A 14,055-nucleotide genomic window follows, 5' to 3' on the forward strand; every position below is an offset into this window, starting at 1 on the left:
CGTGTCCTTAGCTCTCCATGCATCGCAGAACCGCGCGGTGTGGGGGAGCCTTGTCCACCAGGGAAATTGGAGTCATGGTCACGATCCTCAGTAATGAGGAAACAGCGCAAGATGAGATTTTTAGGAAGAGTGGCGGGAGTTACAAAGCAGGATAAAATAAGAAACTTGACAATCTACACCTGCTTCTCTCTTCATAAAAAAGTCACAATCGAGCTTACTCGGAGAGTGCCAGAACACCGAATTCCATTGAAAATACAGATTGTTATTCCAGAGCAAAATTGGGAGAAGTAACTCCAGAGGCTGTGCGAGAAAAGGATGGGCCCTCCATGGACGGAGGTTGGTGAAGCAGCACAGGACAGGGATGCCTGGAGGCTCCTTGTGAAGGCGATGGGTCCCCAACCCAAAAAGCACAAAGGAAAAATTTTGTAGTATCTCGTCAAAAAAGTTTAGTGCATCAATTTAATTATAAATTTCAAAACATTCCCATGGGATACGGTGCAAAATAATGTACCAACAATAAAATAGCTCCTATCATACAAAAATGCTGTGTCCTACAAACTTATTGCAAAGTTTGACTTGGGGCTATTTTACCGCCTTTGAGTAAACTTTCGAGTAACCACTATTCAGCGTGGGTTTGCTTTTTATACAAAACCTACAGTTTTATTCCGATATTGATGAAATTTTGCACATTTGACCTTCAAAACAAGAAGGTCTCCCTTAAAGCAGAATAAAGCTCTGGCAATGCTGTTTGCTTCAGCTAATTATAATATTTTAATAAATTCATTATTAATTGCTGTATCAGGAATTTACATGGCGGGCAGCGTTACTTGACAGAGGTGAAACACGTAATACAGGGTGTCCGGAGGTAAAGTGCACAAACTTCGGGACGTGATTCTTTTCGAAATTCCAATGATTTTTTCCTATACAAAAATATTTTTACAAAGAAGAATATTATTTTCTCCATACAAACCAAAGATATTAGAAGAACGAGATATGCTATGTTGGCCGCCGGACCGTAGCCGGAGTACTACCTAATTAGGGTACTTTGAACGGTATCGGGACGTGTACGCACAGAAATCTGTTCTATGTATTAGTGCGGATACCTTAGCGCAAGCGAAGGTGTGCAGTAGTATTGGTGAACAAAACCGGCGACACTCGGCAAAACAATTCCACTCAGTACGAACTGCTCATAGCACATCTCGTTCTTCTAATATCTTTGATACAAACAATTCAACTTTTGTTCCTCAAAACTACCTTAAAACTTTGAATATGGACAGTTTACTCATAGGTGGAGAAATACCTTCTCAGTATCATAGTGGACATAGAAGTACATCTCCACAAACAACAAAATACAAGCTATAAATAAATTAGCAAGCCAAAAGCGCTTATAATACTTCAGCACTAACTTTCTAGCTTATTTGAAACAATAATAATATGATGACGATAAAGCAGACTTTACTAACATTTGCAGAGGTACAATTAAGTACAGGGTTTTCCAATAAGAGGTGTTATTTTGAATAGTCCGCTATTTCGGTAGATGTTACTTTTGAAGCTGTCATTTTTTGACATTTGACAAGTAGAAACTACGCCATTAATAAAAATGGAACGATACACGCTTCAACAACGCATTGAAATTATTAAAATTCACTTGAGTGAATCAAATGCAAATCATCTTGAGTGATGAGGCCCATTTCCACCTCGGTGGTTTCGTCAACAAGGAAAATTGTCGCATCTGGGGCTCGGGAAACCCAAGAGTTATTGTTGAAAAGCCTCTCTATCTTCAACGTGTGACTGTTTGGTGCGGTTTATGGTCCTGCGGAGTCATTGGACCTTACTTTTTCGAAAATGAGGCTGGAGCAATAGTTACGATGAATGGATTGCGCTATCGAGAGATGATTAATGATTTTTTATGGCCGGAATTGGATGGAATTGATCTGGACAACGTTTACTTTCAACAAGACGGCGCTACGTGCCACACAAGCAACGAAACCATTAATCTTTTACGATTGAATATCAAAATAACACCTCTCATTGGAAAATCCTGTATAACATGGCTCTTGTAAAAACATAAAAGTGTACCGATTTAATGAATTATGTGTACACTTTGCAGTTAACATTTGTTTACATTGTGTGGTCTATAATAGAAAATATCCTGTAATATTCAAAATACATCCAACTCCAGTGAAATAGTGTCAAATCACCAACAGTGTAGCATATTGACTTCGACATTCCTTTCAATGGCGGCAAATTGAGTTTATTTAGTACATACTTGGTGGCGGTGTTTCTAATTTGTATTTTAATAAGTAGTGATAAAAATATACATAAAAAGAGCACTAAAAAGTAGATTCTGTGTATGCAGTTTACGGGAGTAATAATTTCAAATAACAAAAACACTCCGAAAACAAAAACAAACAGTCATTTTCGATTGCCAAAAAACGTTGAGAGGTTAATTAGTGAAATATAATAGGAGTTTGCTCAATCCTTGCAAATCAAATGTTCTTCATTAGATAAAAAGTGAAATCTACAAATAAGAAATTTAAAGAAAATCTAACAATTATATAAGTATTTTATGACATTTCCAAACCAGCAAAGACAGTTAATTCTTTGTTCTTCGCTAGGAGGCGCTAGTATAGCGTGTTGCCATCAGAATGTATGGGATATGTCAGAAGTTAGAGGTATTATAAATATTTAAGGGTATTTGATAATAGCAATTCTAGCTAACTATTACGCAATAGAAAGAGAGGATGGAGTGCCACACAAACCTGGCTCCATAATCAAGCACACATCTCCTTCCTCTGTTATTTCAACTCCCGACTCGTGTCATGTCTTCCTGAGACATCGTCAACTTCTTATTTCATCCACTTGCGCTTCATATATGCTCTTAACACTCCTTTTTCTACAACTATCCAAGGATTTCTTATTCTAATCTTGTTGACTAAGCTAACCCGAACACTGTTTTCAAAATTCTTATTCATGATTCCATCTCCAATTTTTCACCTCGCTGACTAGCAGAGTTGCCACTTCGAGGGGAATTCCCCAAATTACAGGGAAGTTTGTGATTTTTCTAGAATAGGGTATTTTGAAAATGTGGGGTTCTGGGCAATTCTTGATATTAAAAATTAATATTTACAATAATTGTGAGAATATACTATAATTTTGTTTTCTTCGCAACAAACGGAAGAGAAAACCTGAATTGACCAGCTAATAAAAAATAAATGCTAATTTCAATAGAATTTGGTTCATTTTGGAGGTAAAGGAACTTGAGGAGATTTTGTAGGGAAATTGAACATCTTAGAACATATTTATGCATTGGCAACCCTGCTGACTAGACATCAGCCTAGTCTCCTTGCAATGTGAAGCAATGCTAAATCATGTGTTTTTGGAATGAAAAATGAGAAATATTATAGATTTAATTAAATCCTTTGAGTAAAACACTTTTCGACCTTTCCTATAATCCAGCATTTTTTGGTCAAGCCTTTTTATAAGGTTCCTTTTTTATGGTTCCAAAACATTTTATTCAACTATCCGGGTATCTGAGCCTTCTTACCAACAAGGAGGGACTTTGGGCACCATAGATGAATGGGGTTTCTTCATCCTCTTCACATTTCCTACAGCTATTAGCGTTTGCTTTCCACTCGCAACACCTTCAGGCGTCTCCTTAGGTGACTTAGGCACTTATATTCATCATTAAATCATTCTACATAAAAATTTCATTCACCATAGAAAAAAGAGAGCACCTCTTCCAACTGTTACAATACATAGAATCAAAACAAAAGCCAAAAGCAAGTACATAGAACATTAGTAAAGGTAAAAACAACATGTTAACAGGAGATGGTAAGTCATCAATCTGTTTACATATCTTATCTACCGAATACACAAGAAACAGATACAGATCTTCTGGACTGTTAGAATATTTAAAGCCAAAGCAAGTAATTAGAAGTTAGTACGGATAATGAGGTAATATTTGTTACCGGGAGCACATAAGTCGTAAGATGGTGGGTGATAAAAATAAAAGTGATTGCTACATACACATTGTACGGAGTATGTTGTAGATGTGGTATGAACCTGTTGTGCATATTGAGTCCGGTCTGACCGCCGAAGTTCTCCTGCGGCGCCATGTACTGCAGCTGGCGGGAGCTGTCGCCGCAGCCCACCGTCACGTTGGCGGAGCACGACGAGCTGGAGTGCGTGAGGCCTGAAAGAGAAAGAAGACGGATATAATATTTACCAAATGCTACAAGTCGAACAGCCCACAGTCATCAGTCAGCTCAAATGATCCGTTTTCTCCAAATCCATATTGCTGACCGCCTAGGATTTGAAAGAGCATTGAGACAATATAGAGCCATTTTGCTTACTGTATGGCGCGTATGAGACAAAACGTATCTCTAGTCAGTTTGAGAATTAACCCAACATATGTGCGTACAGAATGGGAACTTCTAAACTTATTTATACATATTTATAAAGAAAGACAAACATTCCCGGATAACGAATAACCGAAGATATTTGAAAATCTCCTACTACTATAAGTACCTGTGGTGAGGTGAGCGTGCCCCCCACACGAGACTGCGGCCACGTGGTCGCTGACGTAGCGGTTGCCCTCGATGTAGCTCTGCTGCTCGAAGTCGCGCTCCTCCAGCTGCTGGGACAGGTCCATGGCGGGCGCAGGGCGGCGCGGGGGCGGCGGGGCGGGCGGGGCGGCCGGGCAGCCGTCCGCCTGCAGCTGGTAGTGCAGCAGGAGCGGGTGCAGTCCGCGCGAGTGGGCGCGCGGCCCGTACAGCTCCGACGGGTCGGAACCCTTCTGGAAGCTGGGAAAAGAACAGACAATTAGCATGGTCGTGATCTTCTAGGAAGACTATAAAGCTTGTGAACCTTATAAGACTTTTCTTTTTAGAAGAAAAATAAACAGCAAAAAAATTAAATATATATACAGGGTGAAGGAGGTACTTGACTTACTTTAATCAGTGATTCCTGATATTATTTGGAGTAAAAAATGTAAAACCTGACCCCTAACCAGTGATTCCTGACATTATTTGGAGTAAAAACGGTAAATTTTGGTCTCCGATGACTTTTTTTGATGTTTGGTTTTTTTGTCGATTAACCGCCCAATTCCTCACCCGACCCTTACTGTGCAACACCTGATTTTTTTTTTTTTTTATTTATTTGGGAAAATTAACAGATTATTTACATGTATAAGAATAAACTAAATAATAAAGATAAAATCCAATAACAGATTTTCACTTAAAATTATAATAATAATAAAAAATATTAAAAAAAAAAACTAAGGGTTCTGTACCCTGATTTAAGTTGAAAACAAAAACAAACAAAACATCAAAAAGTTACCGGAGACCAAAATTTCATTTACAATTTTTACTCAAAATAATGTCAGGAATCACCGGTTAAAGTAAGTCAAGTCCCTTAACACCCTGTATATCTTAAATCATTTCCACCCACACTTTTATTAATGTGTGATTCTTACTTATTACAAAAAATCTATAATTATGGTGTGTAAACAATTAACCCATTTTACTAATAAACATTTGTTACACAACATGGTATTAAAACACCCGTTTGGCACACGTTTATGTCTGGGTAACCGCAACACGTTGTTTAAATCAGTTATGTAAAATGTTTATTAGTAAGGTTGTTATCATTACTAAAAAGAAGAAGAAAAACACGTCTTAACTACTAATAACTATGTACATTCGGAATCAGTCGAAATCACTCCTTATGCAGAAGGCCATAAGATTGAAATTTTCGCTTTGTTTAATTTATGCAAAAAAAACAACCCCAAAATGCATGTTTTATTTTATTTTGCGATGTTCAGGCTCAAACATTAAAATGTTTTCCGATAATAATAATAAACTCATATCCGAAAAAGGATCCGTAAGTAGGAGATTTTGCACATCAAAGATTTTTACTTATTTTAAGTTACTTTATTTTTTGCTAGGCTTATCAAAAAAATGCTCGAATATACCAAGATGGTTTCATTGCATCGCCTTAACACGTTGAAGGCCGGAGCATAAAACAGAAAAAAAATATTAGTGGAACCTAACGTTTTATTAGCCCAAACGATGCTGATTATGTTTTCATACATTTTTCGAAACCGCATCGTCGAAATCGCATCGCAAATTATTCTAGTAAGAATCATATTAGAATTCTCGAATGTTCTCCAGAGACCCATCGGCGATCTACAGGTTAAGGCGACGCTTAATGTTAAATCACTATTTTGATTAATCTTTATCACGAATTGGTGTACATTATGAATACCAAAAAAATATGCTTTAGATAAATTGAACGTTTTCCTATCGTTTCGCTTGAGTAGAATACAAATAAAAAACTAATTACTCAATAAAAAATATAAATGTTAACTACAAAAAAAAAATTTTTCAATAGAAATGTATGAACGCGTAAAGGAAACAACTTTGAAAAAATACAGAATTATAGCTAAGATTATCTGTGAGAGTTTCACTTGATTATTTTTTTTGCTTGCTTATAAAATTACTTACAAAATAAATAATAAAAATAAAAATCGAACGTTTCTATACTCCGTTTGTCAAGCGATTTTAATGCCTATTACCTACAATACATATAAGGTATACCAAGAATATACATATTTTTGGCTTGTACAGGGTTTTTCAATAAGAGGTGTTATTTTGATATTCAATCGTAAAAGATCAATGGTTTCGTTGCTTGTGTGGCACGTAGCGTCTTGTTGAAAGTAAACGTTGTCCAGATCAATACCAACCAATTCCGGCCAAATAAAATCATTAATCATCTTTCAATAGCGCAATCCATTCACCGTAACTGTTGCTCCAGCCTCATTTTCTAAAAAGTAAGGTCCAATGACTCCGCCGGACCATAAACCGCACCAAACAGTCACACGTTGAGGATAGAGAGGCTCTTTTCAACAATAACTTTTGGGTTTTCCGAGCCCCAGATACGACAATTTTGCTTGTTGACGAAGACACCGAGGTGGAAATGGGACTCATCACTCAAGATGATTTGCATTTGATTCACTCAAGTGAATTTTAATAATTTCAATGCGTTGTTGAAACATGTATCGTTCCATTTTTATTAATGGCGTAGTTTCTACTTGTCAAATGTCAAAAAATGAGAGCTTCAAAAGTAACATCTACCGAAATAGCGGGCTATTCAAAATGACACCTCTTATTGGAAAACCCTGTAGCTTCCTCATAAGGAGTATCTTATAAAGTAATAGAAGTTATTTATTTTCACGGTCCTCCTTACTAGAGATTCCTGTTCCAAGGAGTTACCTACGAGGTTCGGAGTCATTATTTTTTTACAAATAAATTATTGAGAATTTTATGATTATTGTTCAAATTATTTTTTTAACATTGTACAGTTCGACGAGGTTCACTTTGCAAACGGCCAATAATATTTGGCTAATTTATATAGCGCCGTTTTCGTGAGAAATCACCTCAATCACCGCCAACGTAGGAACAAACGAACGAACTAAATATGTATTTCTTAAATCTGTCGTTTTGTTGTATCCTCAAAATCCACACTCGAGACTCTACCGACTGCGAAGTTAACAGTGTCAAGCTGTATTTGTATAAGTTTAAAATCAATAATCTCTATCGTTCTTCCGGTCCATTTGGTCCATAAGTCGGTCAAACCCAATCGGAACAGGAAATCGTGCAACACCAAAAGGAACCGTTCACATCGCCAACTTTTTCTATACAGGGTGTATCGGCACTAACCCGACAAACTTTAACCAGCTATTCCTTAGCACATTTGGAGTAAAAAATGTTATGGGCACTTTGCTGTCCGTTAGTATTTTTTTTTCAATTAAAAACAAAACAATTTCCACACTCCATCACTGTCATTGGCATTGCTTTTCGTGTTCAACAGCTGTTATAAGCAAGTATGTCGAAAAGCGTCTTCGCTCTTTCGCACACACTAAATAATAATAGTTAAAAATGAAACGAATGGTGCCGTGCCATTTCGTTGTGATAGTAAAAGCGCGCCAATATAGGTACACACGTACATTATTCAACGGAATTGGAATAAAATATTGCCAGATGGGTTTTCAAACTTTGACAAAGGATAAAACATGTGGTGAAAATATGAATGATAATTTTTTTATTAAAAAAAACGTTACCGGACAGCAAAGTGCACATAAGATTTTTTACTCCAAATATGCTAATGAATAGCTGGTTAAAGTTTGTCGGGTACGTGCCGATACACCCTGTATACTTATCTACTGGTCGGAATCTCAGAGAAGAGTAAATTGGATATAATAGATAGAGGATAACATCAAATCAAACAATAAGTACATCGCATTGTATTGCTAAAGTTTCAAAAAGTTGGCATCGCCACGGAGACGGTCAATAGGTATAAATTTTCGAGAATTTTTATTGAAGCATAATTGACCTACTCTGGGGCGCTTAACTCTTTATTTTTAACCATTCAGGCCTCTGGCACATTAACTTTGTTATATTTCTTAAAGATGCTGTCAGAAAGTCGGAAAAATTGTGTGTATTTCCGCTTCACAGCGATTTTTATGGACCATATGGGCTGTTCCGAAAAGCGAACAGATTGACTCTACGGCTAATAGCTGTTTGTCCCCAAAACCTAACAAATTAGCCTGGGGAGTTAACTACCGTTATTGGCTGATTATTTTCATTTTAGTCAAGTTCATTATCCCATATAAAACAAACACAAAATGATAATAAATAGTTAAAAAAACGTTAAAATTTTACAACCTGTTTCCGTTTAAAAACTTCTTGTTATATTACAATATGGCGCTATCAAAAATGTGATTAAAGATTACGTAATGTTATTATTGTTAAAGCAGGTTCACACGGCCCAAGTTCCTACCCAATAAAAACGGTCGTAGAACAATGGACCGACGTGTGAACGTAGCCGACAAATTGGGTTGACCTAAAGACATGTCTCCGTGTGGTTATGCGGCTGTTACGTTATCAACAAGATTGTTTTTATCTTGATTTATTTTTGGGTTATTACCCCATGTTGCGCTTCATCGTTCGTCAGCCAACGTATCGGATAGCGTTACAGTGTCCACTATCAGGGCAGATGTGTAGATTGTTGTGAAGTGTGTGTTTATGTATGTAAAGTGATAACGTGTTGCGCGCATCAGTCCTCTTAAGGCCGGTATTTTCAGTATGATAATTAATTAAATTTATGTGGTTTTCGGCGATTAGTTTTGATTTAGTCGTCAAGTACCGGAAAACAAGAATATGAGGCTTATCCCCGTCAATAATAATAATAATAATAATTGGATGACTTCTATAGCGCCGTTTTTGTGCAAAATCACCTCAAGGGCGCTGTACAAACTTATAATACATCTCTACAGTGATCTATGTTATAACTTAACTATTTATGGAGATAATATACAGTACAATACTTACCTGGTAGGTCACTTGAGATTAACACTTAATTAACATTATCTAATTGTTTATTGGCGAAATTTAGATACAGGATTTAGGACTTAATTGAAAAATTGAATATAACTGGACTTTCTCTTAGGGCCCGTTCCCACTTCCGTTTTCAAATCGGAGGCGGGTCCCGTTTTAAAAACGGATGCCCTAGTGGCTGTAGTGGATGTATGGAGCTGTTCACACTTGTCCGACACGATTTGAAAACGGATCCGACATTTTTTGTCGGATGGCTCGCCTACGCAGCGCGTCTGTTTTCAAATCGTGTCGGAACACGCTCGCTCATAGTGTTGTATGGAGCTGTTCACACTTGTCGTCCAGTCGTTCCGGCAGAGTCCCCGCCAAACCCCGACCCTTCCCCGCCCGCTCCCTGTCGCAAGGAAGCAGGCACGCTGCGTGCTTGTATTTGGTTATTTTGTTAAGTAAATAAATCAAAACTACAATAATGGATAAGGAAATAAATCCAGAAAATTTAATACCACTGGTCGAAGAAAGAGTATGGTAATATTTTATCTTTAACTAAATAAAAACAAAACACTTGGTGTACACAACTTTTGTACATCAAAATTATTATTTTTATTTTTTTTAAGTTTACTTTTTTAAATTTTAAAGCTTTAATGAGATGCACGGAAGAGCGTATTAGTTAAATAAATAATAAAAAAATATTTGAGTGTTTATTGTTTTCTTACTTTAAAATATCGATAGCCTTTCTTCAGGACAAATGCACTTTCTCAATTTTGTATTTTGATATGTTAAGCACTCTGAAACTCATTCCAGTAGATGGTTAAAGGAAGTGATAGACATTCTCTTAAGCCATTAAGCGCCCTTGAGGTGATTTTTCATTGTGAAAACGGCGCTATATAAATAATCCAATCATTATTATTCTAAAATAATTAAAGAACTTTAGTTCATCACTTCTCAACTCACCAATTAACACTTGGAAAATTCCTACAGAAAATCATCTGATAGTATTATTGTCCCAGCGTCTGGACGGTGTAGGCCCTCTGATTGGTCAAATTTAAATTGTCTGTATCAGGTAACTTGAATATTAAGACACAATTCCATACTAAAATAGGATCGCGTCATAATAATACGAGATTTCTTCATAAGCATCGTTTCTGCTCATATAATTTTTGGATAATATCGAAGAAAATATGTTTTAGAAAGTTCATAATCCATTGGATTAATTACATTACAATGAAAATTCTCCACAGTTACGTGATTATGTTTGACGTTTATAAAAATTCACGCGTTTCTTCAAGATGGCCGACAGAGCGCACCTCTGGCGGTTTAAAAACGAACCAAATGCCTGGCGCGAATATTTAAATATGCAGCTAACAATACTTGACTACTTACCATTAACAAGCGTTTTATAAGAAGATTTCTTCTGGAAGCTTATCACTTTGTAATGGCATTTATTATTATTTTTTATATTTTTTTTCTTATTAATTATATCTGATTTTATATTGGCATGTTTTCTAATTTCTAAAATTGCAAAATTATTTATTTGCGATGCTTTATATCCTGAGTGAAGTATTTTAAGACCTGAATTTTTATCGAAAGTGTGATCATTATTTAAAAGATTATTTGCAAACTCAGATTCACTATTTCCATTTATAGCCCTGCGATATTCTTTAGTTCTGACTTCAAAGTTTCTATTGGTTCTACCTTTGTAAAAGAAATTACAATCATCTCAATTGAGTTTTTAAACTCCTGTTTTTTTTGTTTGAATTTTGCTATCATTATTATTAAGAATATATTTCTTCATTGTTATTAGTGTAAAACGCCAGTTGAATGGTACCAGGATTGTTTATATATATATAATTTTAGAAGTATCGTTATCCACATACAGAATTCTACGCCATTGTTTATTTCTATCTTTAGAAAGACCGTTTGAAGAGAATGTGTTTAATTTTTTTATTTAGTATTTCAACTATCAATTTATTAGAATAACCGTTATTAAATGCTATTTGTCTTATGAATATATTGTTTTATGGTTATATGCTATTTGTTTTTTTCAGGTCTTAAAATACTTCACTATAAATAATTTTGAAATTTTAGAAATGAGGAAACATATTAATATAAAAGCAGATATAATTAACAAGAATTTTTTTATAAACTCTCTTTTAAATATTTTCCCACTCAACTGGTCTTTCCCGTCTAACGATATTGTAATTCCTAATTATTATAAACCCAGCCTACTCTTACTCCTCCCCCCTCCTTCCACTTCTTCTTTCCCAATTGCAATCTATATTTAATTTTTGACTTCGGTGTACACACAATAAAATGTAAACATTATATTTATTTATTTATTGGACAATTTGCATAGCGCCGCTTTTGTGAGATATCACCTCAGGGGCGCTATATTGTAATAATCTACCTTTATATATAGATTTTTACTCTCCTGATGAAGGTGTATATATAATCTAGCTTTAAACTTTATTAGATACAGTAACAGTTGTAGGTAAAGAATTACCACCAGTTGGAGTAAAATTAACACCTTTTAATTAAACCGACTGCTAATGTCATCGCACAATTACCCTCCTTTTATTCATAAACACGGGTACAATTAATCAATATGTAATAATCTATTATTTAAGTCAACTTTGTTAAAACTATCTTTAATTGTGACAAACTAAACGATATTGATTCAACTTATAGACATTGACGGTTGTAACACATATTTAAGCACTGCAAGTCTCCTATGAGCTAATTATATTAGGTACGATAACAGTTAATATCAGTTGTAGACATGTAGTCAATAATAGTGTTTCATTTGAAATAATCCATCACAAATACGTAAAATTTCATTTATTCAAACAACTGTCATTCTTATTATGCGTAAATTTAGAATGTTATTATTAATTAACTCCTTCCTGTTCCGTGTTTTAACAATATATATACTCACCCTCTCTCTGTGAATGTTCTAATATCTATCTATTAAATGTAACTGTTGTTAATATCACTTAAAATGGGCGAAGCCCAAGCAAGAGCCGCCCGCAGGGCCTAGCAGAAAAAAACCCGCGGAGCGGGTTTTTAACTGCTAGTTCGGCTATGATTGGGTGTACCCAAAATTTTCTTTTCATTTTTTTCCTTCTTTTTAATAAGTACAACATGACAACAAGAGCTTCATCGTCGTCCATTGCGCACCATTACTGAAGAATGAGCAAATAACATGTTTTTGTTGAATCGACAATTATTTTTTTTCGTAGAGTATGGTCCGTTTTTAAAACGGATCCGTTTTTAAAACGGAAGTGTGAACAGGGCCATTGGCCATCCGTTTTTAAAACGGGACCCGCCTCCGATTTGAAAACGGGAGTGGGAACGGGCCCTTAGGAATGGTATATTTAATTTAAGGGTACGACAGCTTAAAAGGTAAGTTTTTAGTTTAGACCTGAATTCTGTTGGACTTGTTATGGATCTTAAGTTTATTCCACGCCTTCAGCCCAGATACTCTGAAACCGCGATCACCAAACTTAGTATTTGGCTTGCGCTTAGGTTCCATCAGTCTGCCTACAGCTGATGATGTTGCTTCGTCTCTATTAATATCAATGGGTTTTGTGGATTTCGATTGCCTCCGTAATTAACGTGCTCGATGCGTTTTGGGACTTCCAAGGACTTGAGGAACAAATCAAAAGTAATGGCTAATGGCCGGTTTCAATGAAGTGCTCGGCAAATGCAGATTTGTCCGGATGACCGAGTTTTGCACGCTCGAAAGTGTTCTGAGATCCTTTTGTGTTCAGGTCCGGTCTGGCCAACATACATACATACACCTTGTCACTTGTCACATCCGTAGTTATTAGTCACATGTTATATTTGCCTCAAGAGGAAACTTCCAACTGCCCGGAGCAAGTGGAGCTATGTCATCCACAATTAATTGGAGTATGGTGTGAGCTGAGGGGATAACAGTCATTGTATCTCTATGGTGGGGAATGAAGGGGATGATTAAGATGAAGGTGGTCAAATACCAGACTATTCCGATCAGGTCACTAAACACGGCTAAAGCCGTTTAAAACAACAACGATTCGCATTCTAAAAGGCGGTCTTCTTGCCAATAAGCAATGGCGTAATTTTATTTTTTTTAACGTGAATACCGCACAATTATGTCCTAAATCCTGTATCTAAATTTCGCTAGTAAACAAATACTTAATTTTAATTAAGTTTTAATCTCAAGTGACCTACCAGGTAAGTATTGTACTGTATATTATCTCCACATATAGTTAGTAATAACATAGATCATTGTAGAAATGAATTATAAATTTGTACATCGCCCTTGAGGCGATTTTGCACAAAACGGCGCTATACAAATCATCAAAATATTATTATGGCATCCTCAATCGGGGTACGTTGTGAGGCTGGAGAAGGAGACGGGAAGATGAGGGTGGGGAAGTACCTAACTATTCAGATCTAGTCTCAAAACACGGCTAGTTATTATCATAACTATTCTTTCATCGGGGTGATCTGAGACAGCTCATTGGCTAGAAAAAGATGCAGAAATTTTTTTTTGACTCCCATCTTGAAAAGGGCATTAAACCACAATCATTCCGGGAGCTAAATTAATTAATAACATCGTTCAATGTTCAATAATAATTCTCCGTTCCTGTACCACGTGAGAAGTGGTACATGATGCCACGCA

At 36.1% G+C, this 14,055-nt stretch overlaps 1 protein-coding gene across 4 annotated transcripts in view; it reads right to left on the bottom strand.

Annotated features, from left to right (window-relative positions):
• The window catches only part of siz (Brefeldin-resistant Arf-GEF family protein schizo), a 318,679-nt gene that overhangs the window by 35,011 nt on the left and 269,613 nt on the right, over positions 1 to 14,055 (bottom strand). For 3 of the 4 annotated variants that reach the window (XM_089649226.1, XM_089649225.1, XM_089649227.1), the window contains 2 exons: positions 4,531 to 4,805; positions 4,030 to 4,195 (listed from right to left, as the gene is read on the bottom strand). In XM_089649226.1, coding sequence (XP_089505352.1) covers positions 4,030 to 4,195; positions 4,531 to 4,805 — 441 coding nt within the window. The remainder of the gene's footprint in view (positions 1 to 4,029; positions 4,196 to 4,530; positions 4,806 to 14,055) is intronic. The other variant, XM_089649228.1, reaches the window with a different exon arrangement.

The sequence above is a fragment of the Hesperophylax consimilis genome, chromosome 29, assembly GCF_061612785.1.
Source record: "Hesperophylax consimilis isolate HC1 chromosome 29, BYU_Hcon_1.0, whole genome shotgun sequence".
NCBI lineage: Eukaryota > Metazoa > Arthropoda > Insecta > Trichoptera > Limnephilidae > Hesperophylax > Hesperophylax consimilis.